At 44.6% G+C, this 14489-nt stretch overlaps 1 protein-coding gene across 10 annotated transcripts in view; it reads left to right on the top strand.

Moving 5' to 3' along the window:
• ZNF892 (zinc finger protein 892) overlaps positions 1-14489 on the top strand; it is a 64295-nt gene that overhangs the window by 34874 nt on the left and 14932 nt on the right. For 5 of the 10 annotated variants that reach the window (XM_019931086.3, XM_004312721.4, XM_019931091.3 and 2 more), the window contains 4 exons: positions 2591-2662; positions 3902-4028; positions 7017-7130; positions 7657-10541. In XM_019931086.3, the coding sequence (XP_019786645.1) occupies positions 2591-2662; positions 3902-4028; positions 7017-7130; positions 7657-8663 (1320 nt within the window). In that variant the 3' untranslated portion in view covers positions 8664-10541. Of the gene's footprint in view, positions 1-2462; positions 2663-3901; positions 4029-7016; positions 7131-7656; positions 14268-14489 lie in introns of those variants that run through there. The other 5 variants (XM_073791103.1, XM_073791102.1, XR_012325598.1 and 2 more) reach the window with 3 other exon arrangements.

Raw genomic sequence — 14489 nt, 5'->3', positions numbered from 1 at the left:
CTGCCTCAGCCTCTTACAAAGCCTAAATTTCCTAATCTGTGAAACAGTACGTACCTAATTGATTCATAAGGATGGAATTAAACTATTCTTATAAAGAGTACTTAGTACAGTGCCTGGTCAGTAGCATAAGTTCAATAAATGCTAGTTATTATTAATATGATATTAATTATCATATAAAATAACATTTAAAATATGATAACATTATCATATTAATATGATAATATCAGCGGTATTCCATTGTATGTATGGTCTGGACCATAAATTATTTAATCAAATCTCCTATTTTATTTTTTATTTTATCTTTTTAATAAATTTATTTATTTGTTTATTTTTGGCTGCATTGGGTCTTCATTGCTGTGCGCGGGCTTTTTCTAGCTGCAGTGAGCGGGGGCTACTCTTCGTTGCAGTGCGTGGGCTTCTCATTGTGGTGGCTTCTCTTGTTGCGGAGCATGGGCTCTAGGCACACGGGCTTCAGTAGTTGTGGCTCGTGGGTTCTAGAGCGCAGGCTCAGTAGTTGTGGCACATGGGCTTAGTTGCTCTGCGGCATGTGGGATCTTCCCGAACCAGGGCTCGAACCCGTGTCCCCTGCATTAGCAGGGGGATTCTTAACCACTGTGCCACCAGGGAAGCCCTCAAATCTCCTATTTTAGAAACTTAGGCTATTTCAAATTTTTACTGTATTGTAAGGATTAAATGAGATGACACATGTAGAGTGCTTAGGAGGTTGCCTCACATGGCACTCAGTAAAGGTTAGTATTAGTGATGATTAATAAAAAAACTTTGCATGTGTTCTTACTTATTTCCTTAGGAAAAACTCCGAGGAGAAAATTGCTGGGTCAAAGATATGTATTTTAAGGCCCTTGATACAAATTGCAAAGATCTTTCTAAAACACAAATCTGGTGGTGACCCTTCCATGCTTAAATCCTTCTGTGATCCCCATGCCAGTGGGAGTAGGACCACGCAGAGCTCTCCTTGATCTAGCTGGTCTCTGCCTACTTCTTCAACCCCATCTTCCCTCCCAGCACTGCCCCAACCTAAACATTGCCATTCTAAACTCATTACAGTTGTTAATCCTTTCCCTGTAAAGACCTGCCTCCTTGTTTTTGGAAAACTTGATTTTTTTTTTTTGTGCCTAGAATGTTCTAATGCCTCCCCCAAATCAAAACTTACCTTAGGTCCCACTTCTGCCAAGAAACCGGCAGTGTTCCTCCCTGCCTCCCATCTGGGTTAGGCGAGCCTCTGATGTGCTGTCTCGTAGTTAGCTGTGCACATCTCTTTAGAGCATCTATTCATCCTGTAGTGAAATATTAACTTGATTACTTGTTTGTCCTGCGTAGTAGTCCGTAAGCTTTTGAAAGGCAAGGACAGTGTCATACTTCTTTTGCATAAATAGTAGGTACTGAATAAATGTTGGTTGGATAGATGGATGAAGGAATAACAAGGATCAATGAATACATTCCCTTGGCTGCAGGACAGTAGTCATTGAGCCACATACACACCCTTTCCTTCTCCTTCTCAGGACCACACTCTCCCCACACCCCACTCATGAATCCCCAAAATGCTTGATTTGACTATGTCTCAGTTAGACTCTTGATTGTGAGAAACTGAGATGGACTCAGTTAATGCAAGTAAAGTTTGGTGATAAAGATTCACACAAAGCCCGAGAGGGTTACAGTCTTATGGAAATCTAAGAATAAATAAGGCTGGTCTGCATGCACATTGCTGTCTGGGGTGGTGCTAGGTGAATTAGGGCCTTCAAGGCCAGGAATTCTTGGGTCTTTGCTTCAGTGCTTCACCACCAACGTGCCCGCCTGTGTTTAGTCTGTTACAGCCTATTCTCTACCTCGTGCCTCCCACATGCTCATGGGTTCTGCTTCCTGGTACCTTTGGCTCCTTGACCCTCGTGGCTACTTCTGTCCCTCACGGTATCCTTTCAGTTCATCACCCCCTCGTTGTCCCAATATTTCTTAGTTCACGATCCTGAGGATGGATGTCATCTTTTCAAGCCAGACCATACGTCCGTCCACTGGTCAGCCTGTGCATTGCCCACCTGTGGCCTAATCAGTGTGGCTCCAGGAGTGAGAGGCAGGGTCACGCGGAACAAACTGTGGCTGCCCAAGGGCTGCTCCTTTAGCATTGGGTATTGCTGTGAATGGGGCATTTTTCCTTTGAATAGGCTATGGGTATTTCCCTGACAGAACTTGTCCCTATAGCCATTCATAAAATTTCTTATGCTTTTTGTCTAGTAATCATTCTGAGCAATGTTGAATGTGAATTTGTAAAGACGGTATGAGCCTTAATATGTTCTTGACTGCCAGGAACAGAACTTTGCCTCTAAGATTATGGTAAAACGAGCACCACATTGTGTTCTGTATAGCAACATCCATGGCCTTTCGCTCTAGTTCTGGGATGGGGTGGGCTTGCTCTTGGCCTTGCTTTACTTTGCCTTCCCTTTTTGTAGGGTATTGAGAATGAAGGTGAGTACCTAACTCACTGGTGTGTGGAGATTTCTTGCTTCATGGGTCACAAAACTACAAAACAAGACTGCTCTTCTACCCTCTTTCTCATCCCACACCTCTGCCTCATTAGGACTCAGCTCTTCTCTGCAAGGAGAGCATTCGGGAGGGAATGGCTGCTGTGTCTCCGACTACCAGATTCCAGGTGAGTTGGACTTTTGTGTTTCTGAAATACTCTATCGGGCTCCAGAATGTAACCACGTTTCTTTCTCTATCTTGGAGCTTCTTTGATCAAACCCAACCAGGTGGAGGAAGGACTCCTTAGGGAGTGTGTCCTTCCTATTTGATTTGTGATATCTTTCAGTGATGCTTCCTTGCCTTGAACATGTGCCCACTAGCCTGTCACCAGGCACGCAGCCCCTGTGGCCTTCACCCTAAGCAATTTTGCCCAAAAACCAATGGTACGGGTCTGATTGGAAGGTTTGGGGAACAGCGGGCTGTTTCTAGTTCTGACTTCCCTTTAGTACATCCACTATGTATGGACTGAAAGTAGGTCCCCATATCCCAGGGAGTTGTTGGGTTAGGCAGAGAACGTGACACATACTGTAAAGCACCTCAGTGAAGTTGAAAGAGTCCTGAAGAGAGTTGTGTGTGGGTAGAGACGTGTGGTTTACCCCCTTCCTGCCCAAGGGCAGGGAGTCTTGAATTCCATGCTCTGGCTTAGAGCTTCTGCAGACACTGTGGAGACTCATCTGGGTTTCAGGATTGGGGGTAAAGATGCAACCTTACAGAATCACAGAACAGCAGAGTGAAATGAGAGAGATCTTAAAGATGATCTAATCTACACCATTATTTGAAGGATTTTTTAAAACACACACACACACACACAGACAATTGGTGAAATTTGACTAAGGTTGTAGATTAGATAATTATATAATATCACTGCTATCCTGATTTTTACAATCATGCTGTGATTATACAAGAGGATATCCTTGTTCTTACAAAATACACATTGAAACATTTATGAGTAAAGAGACATCATGTTTGCAAGTTACTCTAAAGAAGTTTAGGAAGAAGATAGGTGAATGTGCGTGTACTGAGAGAGACAGAAAGATAAAGCCAGTGTGGAAAATGTTAATTTGGGGAAGCTGGGTGAAGGGTACATGGGAATTCTTTGTTCTATTCTTGCACATTTTCTGTAAGTCTGAAAAAAGAACCCCTGATATTCAGAGGCTCGGCTAGGAAGAGAGTGTGGGGTTGTGACCAAGAACTTCATGCCTCGGGGGAGTATAGCACTTTCCCCAAATGCTTCAAAGCCTTACTTTGTCAGAACCATTTTCTTTCCACTCCCTCTGCATCCTCCAGGCTGTCATCATTATGATAGTTTTGTCTGACCATGTAAAGAGAAGGGTTATGAATAAGGAGAACATAATTGTGTTTCCAGGACCCAGTGACATTCGAGGACGTGGCGGTGGTTTTCACAGATGAAGAGTGGAGGTGTCTGGTCCCTACTCAGAGGGACCTCTACAAGGAGGTGATGCTGGAGAACTATAAGAGCATTGTCTCGTTGGGTAAGGAGAGTTTCCCACCAGGAGTAGACTCTGTGCTGTGTTGATGTGGGCTCGAGAGGCTAATAAATTGACACCTCTTCTCCTCCCACCCAAGTCAGAACCCCTGAGAGACAAGATCGAAGAGCAGAGGGATGTGGCTTAGGTGTACAGCAAGAGTGGGTTTCTTAATCCTGCCCCAGCCTGGGACAGGCTTGCTCCCTGAGCTGTAAGCAGACTGGACAACCAAGGGGCCCTTGCTGAGAAGCCTGGCCCTGCAACACGGAGGGCCAGGGCCAGGGCCAGGAGGAGCAGGGCATGTGAGAGCCTGCTGCAGGGAACTGCTCTCCAGAGGGTTGGGGCCAGCAGAAGAGGCCGAGATACCTACGCCCAGGTCTTCCCTCAGCTCAGCAGTAACTTACTCAGCTCCATCCAGAGTGCTAAGGGGGAGTGCAAGGGGCATTCTCGTTGAGGGAAAATTTCTCCTCAGAGAAACAGAGGAGGGGGAAAGAAGTGTTTCCATTTAAAAAAAAAATGGGCAGATGGACAACAGGGTCCTACTCTTTAGCACAGGGAACAATATTTAATGTCCTGCGATAAACCATAATGGAAAAGAATCTATTGATGAAAAAGAATGTATATGTGTGTGTGTATATATATATATATATATATATATATATATATATATATATATAGCTGAGTCACTTTGCTGTACAGCAGAAATTAACACAACATTGTAAATCAGCTATTCTTCAATTAAAAAAAAAAGAGGGGGACTTCCCTAGCAGTCCAGTGGTTAAGACTCTGTGCTTCCACTGCAGGGGGCGTGGGTTTGATCCCTGGTCAGGAACTAAGATCTTGCATGCCACACGCGCATGCCAAAAAAAAAAAGAGGGCATGTAGGGGTGAGATTAGAAGGTTGTAGCTCAGAGTAGGTCACTAGAAATGTGTTTGATTTTGAATATTTGTCTTAAGGACATCTTAGAGAGATGCCTGCAGAAGGCACTTTGCAATGATAGGGACTTGTGTGACAAAAGGAAAATTAAGAGCTACTGCTGATGTGAGGTATTCGTGAGAGTAAAGTTGGGCTCCTGTAAGGAGAACCTCTCAGGAGCTTCCAGAATAAGAGGCTGAGTGTGTACAGATTTAGAATAGACTTAAAATCAGCAGCAGGAGGCAGTAAAAGGAGTCACATCGCAGATTTCATTCAAGGCAGGTCAAAAAAGCAAGCACAACACCCTGGAGTAGCTTAAACAGGACAAATCTGGAAACAGAAGAGAATGTTTAGGGAGCATTAAGGGAGACTGCTGAGCCTTTGTCACTTTGGTAGGAAAAATAGAAATCTAAGGACAGAGACAGGAAGCCATGAGCAGGTGATGGATGTGGCCGTTCTCAGCAGAGAGTCAGCATACAACCAGATCGATGATCCTTGGGCCCAAGAAGAAAGTACCTCTCTTGCCCAAGTCAGGGGTCCCAATGCAGGGGAAGTTTAGACCTCAAGACTATTTCTAGGAGGGGATCTGTTTTTTAAATGTAACCAAAGATGGACAGATTCACTTCTAGAAATTTGTCCTAAGGAAATAATAAGATTAGCAGCCTGTGGTGTACACAGATATTCATCATACCATTGTTTGTTTTAGCAAAACATTGAAAACAGTCTGGAATGTCTGTCAGCAAGAAATTAATTAAATAAATGATGTTATTCCATACAATGTAATACCATGTAGCCATTAAAATGGTGAGGTAGAGCTGTGCTAATTAAAGTAATATTTTAAAGTTTTTATTATGTGAAAAAATCAAGTTTAAAATTTAACATTATTTCATTATCCAGTTATTTGGGGTTTTTCCTTGTTTGTTTGTTTTTTTAATTGAGAGTCTTCTGCCCAAAATGATGTTTTCGATGTAAAAGTGCCTGGAGTGACATATATTATATATAGTGAATTGTTATGGATTTAGAAATTATCTACTTGTGGATGTCAAAATAAATCAAATAGGAATGATTTTAGTTGGAGTAGTCTTAGTTATTTTCCAAAATCTCTCTCCAGTAGTTTTTTATTATTTTCAAAAATTGAGATATAATTGTCATTATCCAGTTTTTAACAAAATGTATCTATAGGTATCTTTCAGTATCAAAGTGAATAGAAAGAAAGAAATGAATACAAAGTACGAAAGGTGATTTTTCTTATTACTTGTACATGCCTCTAGATTTCCTACAATGAACATGATCCACTTGTTTAAATAAAATCACAATAGTAAAGGGTAAATAAACAAAAATGGGCACCTATATAATACACATTACATATTCTTTTTTTAAAAAATAAATGTATTTATTTTTGGCTGCGTGGGGTCTTCATTGCTGCACATGGGCTTTCTCTAGTTGCAGCGAGCGGGGGCTACTCTTTGTCGTGGTGCGCGGGCTTCTCGTTGTGGTGGCTTCTCTGTGTTGCGGAGCATGGGCTCTAGGTGTGCGGGCTTCAGCAGCTGTGGCTCGAAGGCTCTAGAGCACAGGCTCAGTAGTTGTGGCGCATGGGCTTAGTTGCTCCGCGGCATGTGGGATCTTCCCAGACCAAGGCTCGAACCTGTGTCTTCTGCATTGGCAGGCAGATTCTTAACCACTGCGCCACCAGAGAAGCCCCCACATTACACATTCTTATTCACTGTGACCTTTCTTCATTCTCATTTTCTCTGAGTTAAGGACTTTTCCCCCCATCCTACCAGTGCTAAAGCTAGGATCATCCCATTCACTTCGTGGGGAAGAATAAACACATTAATTCAAATGGAGTCTATCAACTCTCTGACCAAATGCTATTTGTTCCTTTTTGGAACCTCAGTCTTGACCTCCATTCAGAGTTTCCTGAATTCCTTATATGACTTCATACTCTGTATTCCTGGTGTGCACTTTCTGCCTTTTGCATTTGCTCTCTGAAAGACATAGAGGTTGGGATTAGCTTTGGAATCATTGTGTATTTAATCACACATGACCACCTGGCTTGTTTCTTTCTCCATGAGCAGGACTTCCAGTTCCTGGACCTGATGTGATTTTTCAGTTGAAGAGAGGGGATGAGCCTTGGATAGTGGAGCTTCATGGATCTGAGGGGAAAGAATGTGCAGAGAATGTCTCTCAAGGTAATTGAGTATGAACTGGGCGGGGCAGAGTTTTGTTTTGCTTTGTGGTTGTTATTTAGATGTATGTGGGAGGGAGTATTGGGTATCGCCTTTTTCTCAAATTCAAATCTTGTCCTTTATTATTTATTCTCTGTCCCCCACCAGTGCTTTTTTTTCTTTTTCTCTACACCTTAACGTTCTGTGCACTATTATTCACCAAATGTTTACTTTCTCAGACCTGTCACATTACCCATTCACACTTTGATATTCCTATTCCTCACCATCCCCTCCGCTTAGCCAGCTCTCCTAATTAACCTAGCCATGCTCCCAATGGAAATTCTCCTCTTTTCTGAGATTTCCACTATCAGTTCTATTCCCCGTTTCAGTCCCAAGTCTTGGTTTCTCCCTAGAGTGTAACACTTTCTGGGAGCAAGCAATGCGGTGACTGTACATGACTTTTCAGATTTATCATAGCATCTCTCCTCTCTGCTGTAACATTTCCTAGCCCAAGAAAGAAACATGCATCTGTGTTTTCTGTCCATTGCAGACTGGGAGACTAAGCCTGAGATCCAAGGTGCTTCAGAAGAAGAAAAATCAGAAAGAACATTGAGGGAAAAGCTTGGAATGAAAGGTCCTTCATCTCCTAAATTTGAAGTTCATGCAGTGGATGGTGGGTTGGGAACAGAGAAGGAAAGCCCTGCAGTGGAGGCCTGCAAGAAATCCCTTTCTCAGGAGGAAAGGTTGCAGCATGGGGCAACCCCTCCCAAGAAAATTCTCACTAAAGAGAGAGACCAGGAATGCAGTGACTGTGGGAAGACCTTTTTTGACCACTCCTCCCTTATTCGCCATCAGAGGACTCACACTGGAGAGAAGCCCTATGACTGTCCTGAGTGCGGGAAAGCCTTCAGTCACAGGAGCAGTCTCAGTAGACATCTGATGTCGCACACTGGGGAGAGCCCCTACGAGTGCAATGCCTGTGGGAAAGCCTTTTTCGACCGTTCATCCCTAACTGTACATCAGCGAATTCATACTGGAGAGAAGCCCTTTAAATGCAATGAGTGTGGAAAAGCCTTCTTTGACCGCTCATCCCTTACTCGACACCAGAGAATTCATACTGGAGAAAGTCCTTATGAATGTAATCAGTGTGGGAAAGCCTTTAGCCAGAAAAGTATTCTTACTCGACATCAGCTAATCCATACGGGCAGGAAGCCATATGAATGTAACGAGTGTGGGAAAGCCTTCTACGGTGTCTCATCACTGAATAGACATCAGAAAGCCCACGCTGGAGAGCCTCGCTATCAGTGCAGCGAGTGCGGGAAAGCTTTCTTTGACCGCTCCTCCCTTACTCAACATCAGAAGATTCACACCGGAGACAAGCCATATGAATGCAACGAATGTGGAAAAGCCTTTAGCCAGAGGTGCCGGCTTACGCGACACCAGAGGGTTCATACAGGAGAGAAGCCCTTTGAATGCAGCGTGTGTGGGAAGGTTTTCAGTTCCAAATCATCAGTTATTCAACATCAAAGGCGTTATGCCAAACAGGGAATAGACTGAGTTGAGCAAAAGCTTTAGTTAAAGGACCTCCATGCAAACTCAAGATAGGTCTTCCCCAACTTAAATCCATCTCCCGGTCATTGCACCTATTCTGGCTACTACTCTCCTTACCTGCCTCTGTTACCACAGTGTTTGAAGGAACATTCTCTACCCACTGTGTTATAGAGCTGATGTGGGATGCCAGAAATTAGGATGTGACTCTTTAGAGTCAGCATTTTGCAGAGGTTTGTCAGACGATAGGGACAAACGTTAGGAGGCCGTCCTCAGACACACCTCTCGTCCTAGGCCCCAGGTATCACTACACTTTAAATAACTGGCGGCCACAGCAGGAGGGGAAGGCACACTAATGTCAGAGCAATACGGTTGTTTCCAGAACAGTTCTTTATAGCCGTTAGTCCCTCTCTCGGAGACTTTTTGGGCACTGACCTTGTTCTGTTGTGTCCCAGCTTCTAGATCTCTTAATACTACTACTAGTAGCTAGCACTTATTGAGCGCTTATTATGGGGCAAGCACTCAGCTGAGAGTTTTGCAAGGAGTAGATTATTTGCTCCTCTCACTAACCCTCTGAAGTAGGTACTTTTACTACCCACATATTACAGATGAGCAAACTGAAGTTTAGAGGAATTAAATAACTTGCCCAATATGACAGCTAGTAAAAGGTGAAGCCAGGTCTTGAATACAGGTCTCCCTTCAAAGTCTGTTCTCTTTACCATAATGCTATAAGGTTTGTTTTATAATTTATGTACATGTATTATTTCCTCAACCAGGTTGTAAGCACTCGGAGTTGTGACTTACATGTCTTTGTATCTCACACAGTGCCTTGCAAATAATAGGTGCTCAATAAATAGTTATCTGAATTAATGACTCTTTGACTTACCAAGTTCTATTTAAAACACCTCTTAGATTCACATCCTTTCTCTGAATTTCACAGTCTAGCCTGTACCTTTATCATCTCAGGCTCCCATTACTGCAGTAGACACTCCTTGATTCGAATTCTTTCCTCTTCATTATTGAGGAGGGAGATGTTAAGCTATGGGGCAATAAGTGAACCCAAAATAAAGATTCATTTCTCACATAAACTCAGATATGAGTCTGTCTTCCTTCATCCTCATCATTTAGAACATGTTGCCTCCAAGGTCATCATGGAAGAGAAAGCTGGGGGGTATGCTGGGATATTTTTCAGGGCCATCACTTCTGTTTATATCTCATAAACCAGAACCCAGCACCAAGATACTAGGAAAGTCAACAGGCACCTCAGCATTTGGTTAATATAAAACAGCCTCTGTCACAAGTTACATTTTTCATATTACTGTTAGGCCGGTCTTTCCAAATGATCCCTTCCTGCCCATCATTGCCTTACTCAAGACCTAAAATAGCTCCCTGTTTAATGAAAACGTCTCTGAATATTTAAGGTCTGCCATGAGGTGATCCCACATTACTAAACTTGAAATCTTGACTCCCAAAACCCTGCTAGTCCCTGGACCCAGTCCTATATTTTTATTTTATTGACAGTCAGGCACCAGGCAGCTTTGACTCTAGGCTTTGCATTCCCTTTCTATTTGCTTAAGGTGAAGCCCAGAAGAGGACTTGATTCTGAAAGGCTGTCTGGAACTTACCTCGCCATGCATGAATCCCAGTGGACCAACATGCATTTCTCCCTGGGAGTAAAAGTCTGATTCAAGAAGCTGGAATTCCAAACAGACCCTTCCCTAGCCTACCCACAACCCTATTGATCCACCTTTCTTAAAGCAGATAAGCGGCAGGAAGACTTTTCACATGTGGACTCTCAAAGTAACTTGAGGAAAAACAGTGCAGAATCTACTGAAGTGGATAATATCATTATTTAATAATGTCAAGTACAAAATAAAAGAAACTACTGACAGATTTTTGGCTGATGACTGTCTCTGAGAGTTCTGAATCTTTAATTTATTGCCTTGTTAAAAGTAAATTGAATGTCAGGTATTCCCCTAAGATACTCTGCCATTGTCAGCAAGATGAGACTAGAATGGACTTTTGAGTAAAGTGGTAATGAAAACAGAGTGGGGACATAAAGTCAGCAGTTCTCCCTTTGTTCCTTTCTAAAATTTGGTGATCTGCAGAGCATTTTTAAAAGGTGGAGTACTGTTCCATCTCCTAAAAATTCTGAGGAAAGGGCCATTTGACCTCTCAATAAGGTATGGAGTAGTGGAGGTCTTAAATTTTGAGGTTTTAGCTTCACTGAATGGCCATTAGTAGGGTGAAATCTTCGAATCAGAAATTGGACAAACTGGAAGTATGCCAGCATTCTTTTTTTTATTTTATTTTATTTTTATTTTTGGCTGCAGCACTCGGGATCTCGTTCCCTGACCAAGGATCGAACCTGGGCCCCTGCATTGGGAGCACAGAGTCTTACCCACTGGACCACCAGGGAAGTCCCTATGCCAACATTCTTTAAGATACAAGGCAAAATACTTTAAAAGGGGTTTCAAAAAAATGAAATAATCTCTCTGATGCTTAAATAAGCCCTATCTAAGTTTAAGAGAATTGAACACTTACCACACAAATTAATAGAAGCACACCATGAATCAACACTTTAAAGAAAAGGATAAGCAATGCTAGGGAACTTTGAGATGAAGACAATATGGTAAATAGAGAAAACCGGTGCACTGAAGCCTGGGACAGAGAATTGGTGGGACTACTAATCCCAGAAATTTATCTCACCCCCAGGCCTGTGCTTCTAAGAATAAATTAACCCCCAAGTCTCACATAAATAAGACAGATGTGAAGAGGAGCTGGGGAGCAAGGCTACTGGGTGCCGGTCAGTAGATAACTTTTTTTTTTTTTAATTTTGGCTGCACCGGGTCTTCGTTGCGGCACATGGGATCTTTGTTGCGACATGCGAACTCTCAGTTGCGGCATGCGTGTGGGATCTAGTTTCCCGACCAGAGATTGAACCCGGGCCCCCTGCATTGGGAGCGCAAAATCTTAGCCACTGGACCACCGGGGAAGTCCCTAGATAACATACTGATAAAGCCAGAATCATGATTCCAAGAGAAAGCTAGCTGTGGATGTCAAGTTCCTAAGTGGTCTGTCTTATCGAGGTGGGACTTCTGCGGTAAAAAGGCAGAAAGTAGTCGAAGTACCCATGTTGAGGTGATGGGGATCCTGGTGAGAGTCCTCCTTGACTATGCATTAACAAGAGCCTGAATGTACAGGGGAAATGTATGTATCAGCTTATATTGATAGTAGAAGTGTGAAGATCATATGGCACCAATGTGAGAGACAAGAACCCAAATCTGGCCCTGGAAAACTGCAGTACCTTTCCCCTCCAGGACCATTAAATATGAAATCAACTTGAAGAGACCCTAAGCCCTATACCCGAGTCCAGGCATTTTAGATCAGTGCTGCCCAACAGGAATATAATGCCATATTTTAAATATTAAAATGAAACAGCAAAAGCTAATTTTAATATTTCATTTCATTCAAATATTTTAAAAACTTCAAAATAGAGTCAATATAAAAAGCATTGAGATAGATACTACATTTTTTTAAAACTAAGTCTTCAAGTACTTTATTCTTACCGCACATCTCAAATTCGGACTAGCCCCATTTCAGGTGCTCAGTGGCCACTCTGGGCAACTGCTATTGTATTGTATAGCACAGTTTTGCAAAATCATCAGGAGCTGTTAGAAGTAAAAGGTAAGGGATTACTTTGATCATTGGAGACGTTAGAGGGATGCCTGCTCCTGGCCACGTGGCAAGCACTGTGTACCTGCAGAAAGCAGTCTTCCGCTTCCAGTAGGACAAATATCTGGGTGGGGTCCAGGCTGGGGAAACCTGTTGTCACTGTCCCTCAGACACATTTTTCAACAGCTCTCAAAACAGCTGTTCTGATCTCTATGTGCCTGCCTCCTTTGTTCTGAGTTCGATCAGAACTCAAGTGGGGAAAAGATGTTACTCGATGAACATCTAACAACCCAATGAGGATATGGAGGAGGAAGTATCCAAGGTTGCTAGTTAGGGAAAGTTAAAAGATACTTCATGTGATCATGTATTTTATCTCTTTCTGAGCAGGATATTAGAATTCATTTATTATGATTTTGGAGGGAGGAGGAAGCTCTATTAGAATGGCAAAGCATGAATGGGTGCTGGCAATGGACACTCCAAAACTGTAAATATAAAACAGTGAGGGGGCTTCCCTGGTGGCGCAGTGGTTGAGAGTCCGCCTGCCGATGCAGGGGACACGGATTCGTGCCCCGGTCCGGGAAGATCCCACATGCCGCCGAGCGGCTGGGCCCGTGAGCCATGGCTGCTGAGCCTGCGCGTCTGGAGCCTGTGCTCCACAACGGGAGAGGCCACAACAGTGAGAGGCCCGCGTACCACAAAAAAAAAAAAAAAAAAAAAAAATCACTTTGCTCTCATCCCCCTGGCAAGAGGTAGGGATGATGAGGAATGTCATTTTTACTCCAGGCAGCCTTAAGCCTAGCTAAAAGTTGGGGATTCTATTAGAGAAAGGAGAAACAGACGTTGTGGCTTATACCCAAGCAGGGACAGTTAGGTACTTTGATTTTCTTTCTTGGGAACTTGCACTGGATAGAAAATTGGCCACTTTATTGTGGGAAGGAAGGTGAGAACATGCACCAGCCTGAAGATAACCCCACTCTCAGCTGACGTTTCCTAGAGCTCCTTGGGAGTTTGAAAGACTTTCATGTTCCAGGCACCTTAAGGTCAGCGGTATCAACTATTAACTAATAGCTTCTTGGGGACCGGACTGAGGTGCTTTCCGGGACTGAGATTCTGCTTTTCAATATTTCGAGGTGCTGCATGGAATAAACATCCCTGGTTACTTGAGGTAATCTCTGCCCCCCGACAGTGGGTCGTGGAGGCGCAGTACAGGGGAAACGACGTGGTGAACATCCTTGGAACGCGGGCGCCTTCCCTCCGAGGGAGCAGAGCAGCCAGGGAGGAATCCTGGGTGGGTAGCGGGGCGCCGCCCTCTGCCAGTTACAGTTGGCTGCGAGTGAATTTCCCTCTCGAGGCGGGGTTTGGCGCGGCCGAACACGTCCTCCGGGGTTGGAGCCCAGAGTACACACTGAGGAAGGGGTGGCCCCTGGAGCGTCCAGGAAAGAGTTCTCCGAGAGGCCGAGCGCTGCTAATCACCCAGCACGGCCGCGCGCCATCGCAGAGATGCAGGGCCGGGGGCAAAGGCGGACCCGCGGGGTCCTCTGGGAAGCGTCCTCCGGTGACGCGCCGCCGCGCCCTGCGGAGGATTCTGGGAGTTGTAGTTCATTAGCGAGTTCGGGCTGGCGCGACTCGGCACGGCCGGCTCCTAGATACCTTTGTCGCGAGCCGGGCCTCCACAGCGTTGTTCGCGAGGTCGAGCTTGGGCTCCAAGAGGGCTGAGCGCGTGTCCTTCGGAGTCTGAGTGGCCGGAAGGAGGGCGGTGGAGGGCCTCCGGGTGGAGGACACCGGGCTGCCCAGCTATAGGGTCGCGCGCGTGTTCCCGGGCCTCGGGGTGGACTAGAGCTGTGGACCCCCGGCCTCTAGTGCGTTCGTAGCGCCATTTTCCCACGGTCGTCACTTGCGCCGGCGGGGAGGAAGTCACCATGGAGCCTAAGGGCAGAGGTGAGAATTTCAGAAGGATGCCGCCTGCTGGAGAGAAAAAAGGAGAAAGGCTGCCCTCTGGCTGGGGCAAGCTCTGGAAGGACAAGCATCACATCTTCTGGGGGAGAGAGCCCATTCCTACCAGCTGGTCTCATGTTGGGGTTTAAGGGGAGCCCGCTACCTACATTGCCCTGCTGGTCTTTAGAATGATGTATACCTCCTTTGCCACCCCCCGCCAAATCA

This window comes from Tursiops truncatus, chromosome 14 (assembly GCF_011762595.2).
Source record: "Tursiops truncatus isolate mTurTru1 chromosome 14, mTurTru1.mat.Y, whole genome shotgun sequence".
Lineage (NCBI taxonomy): Eukaryota > Metazoa > Chordata > Mammalia > Artiodactyla > Delphinidae > Tursiops > Tursiops truncatus.
The sequence above is the reverse complement of the archived record's forward strand: the minus strand, read 5'-3'. Positions and strand labels throughout refer to the sequence as shown.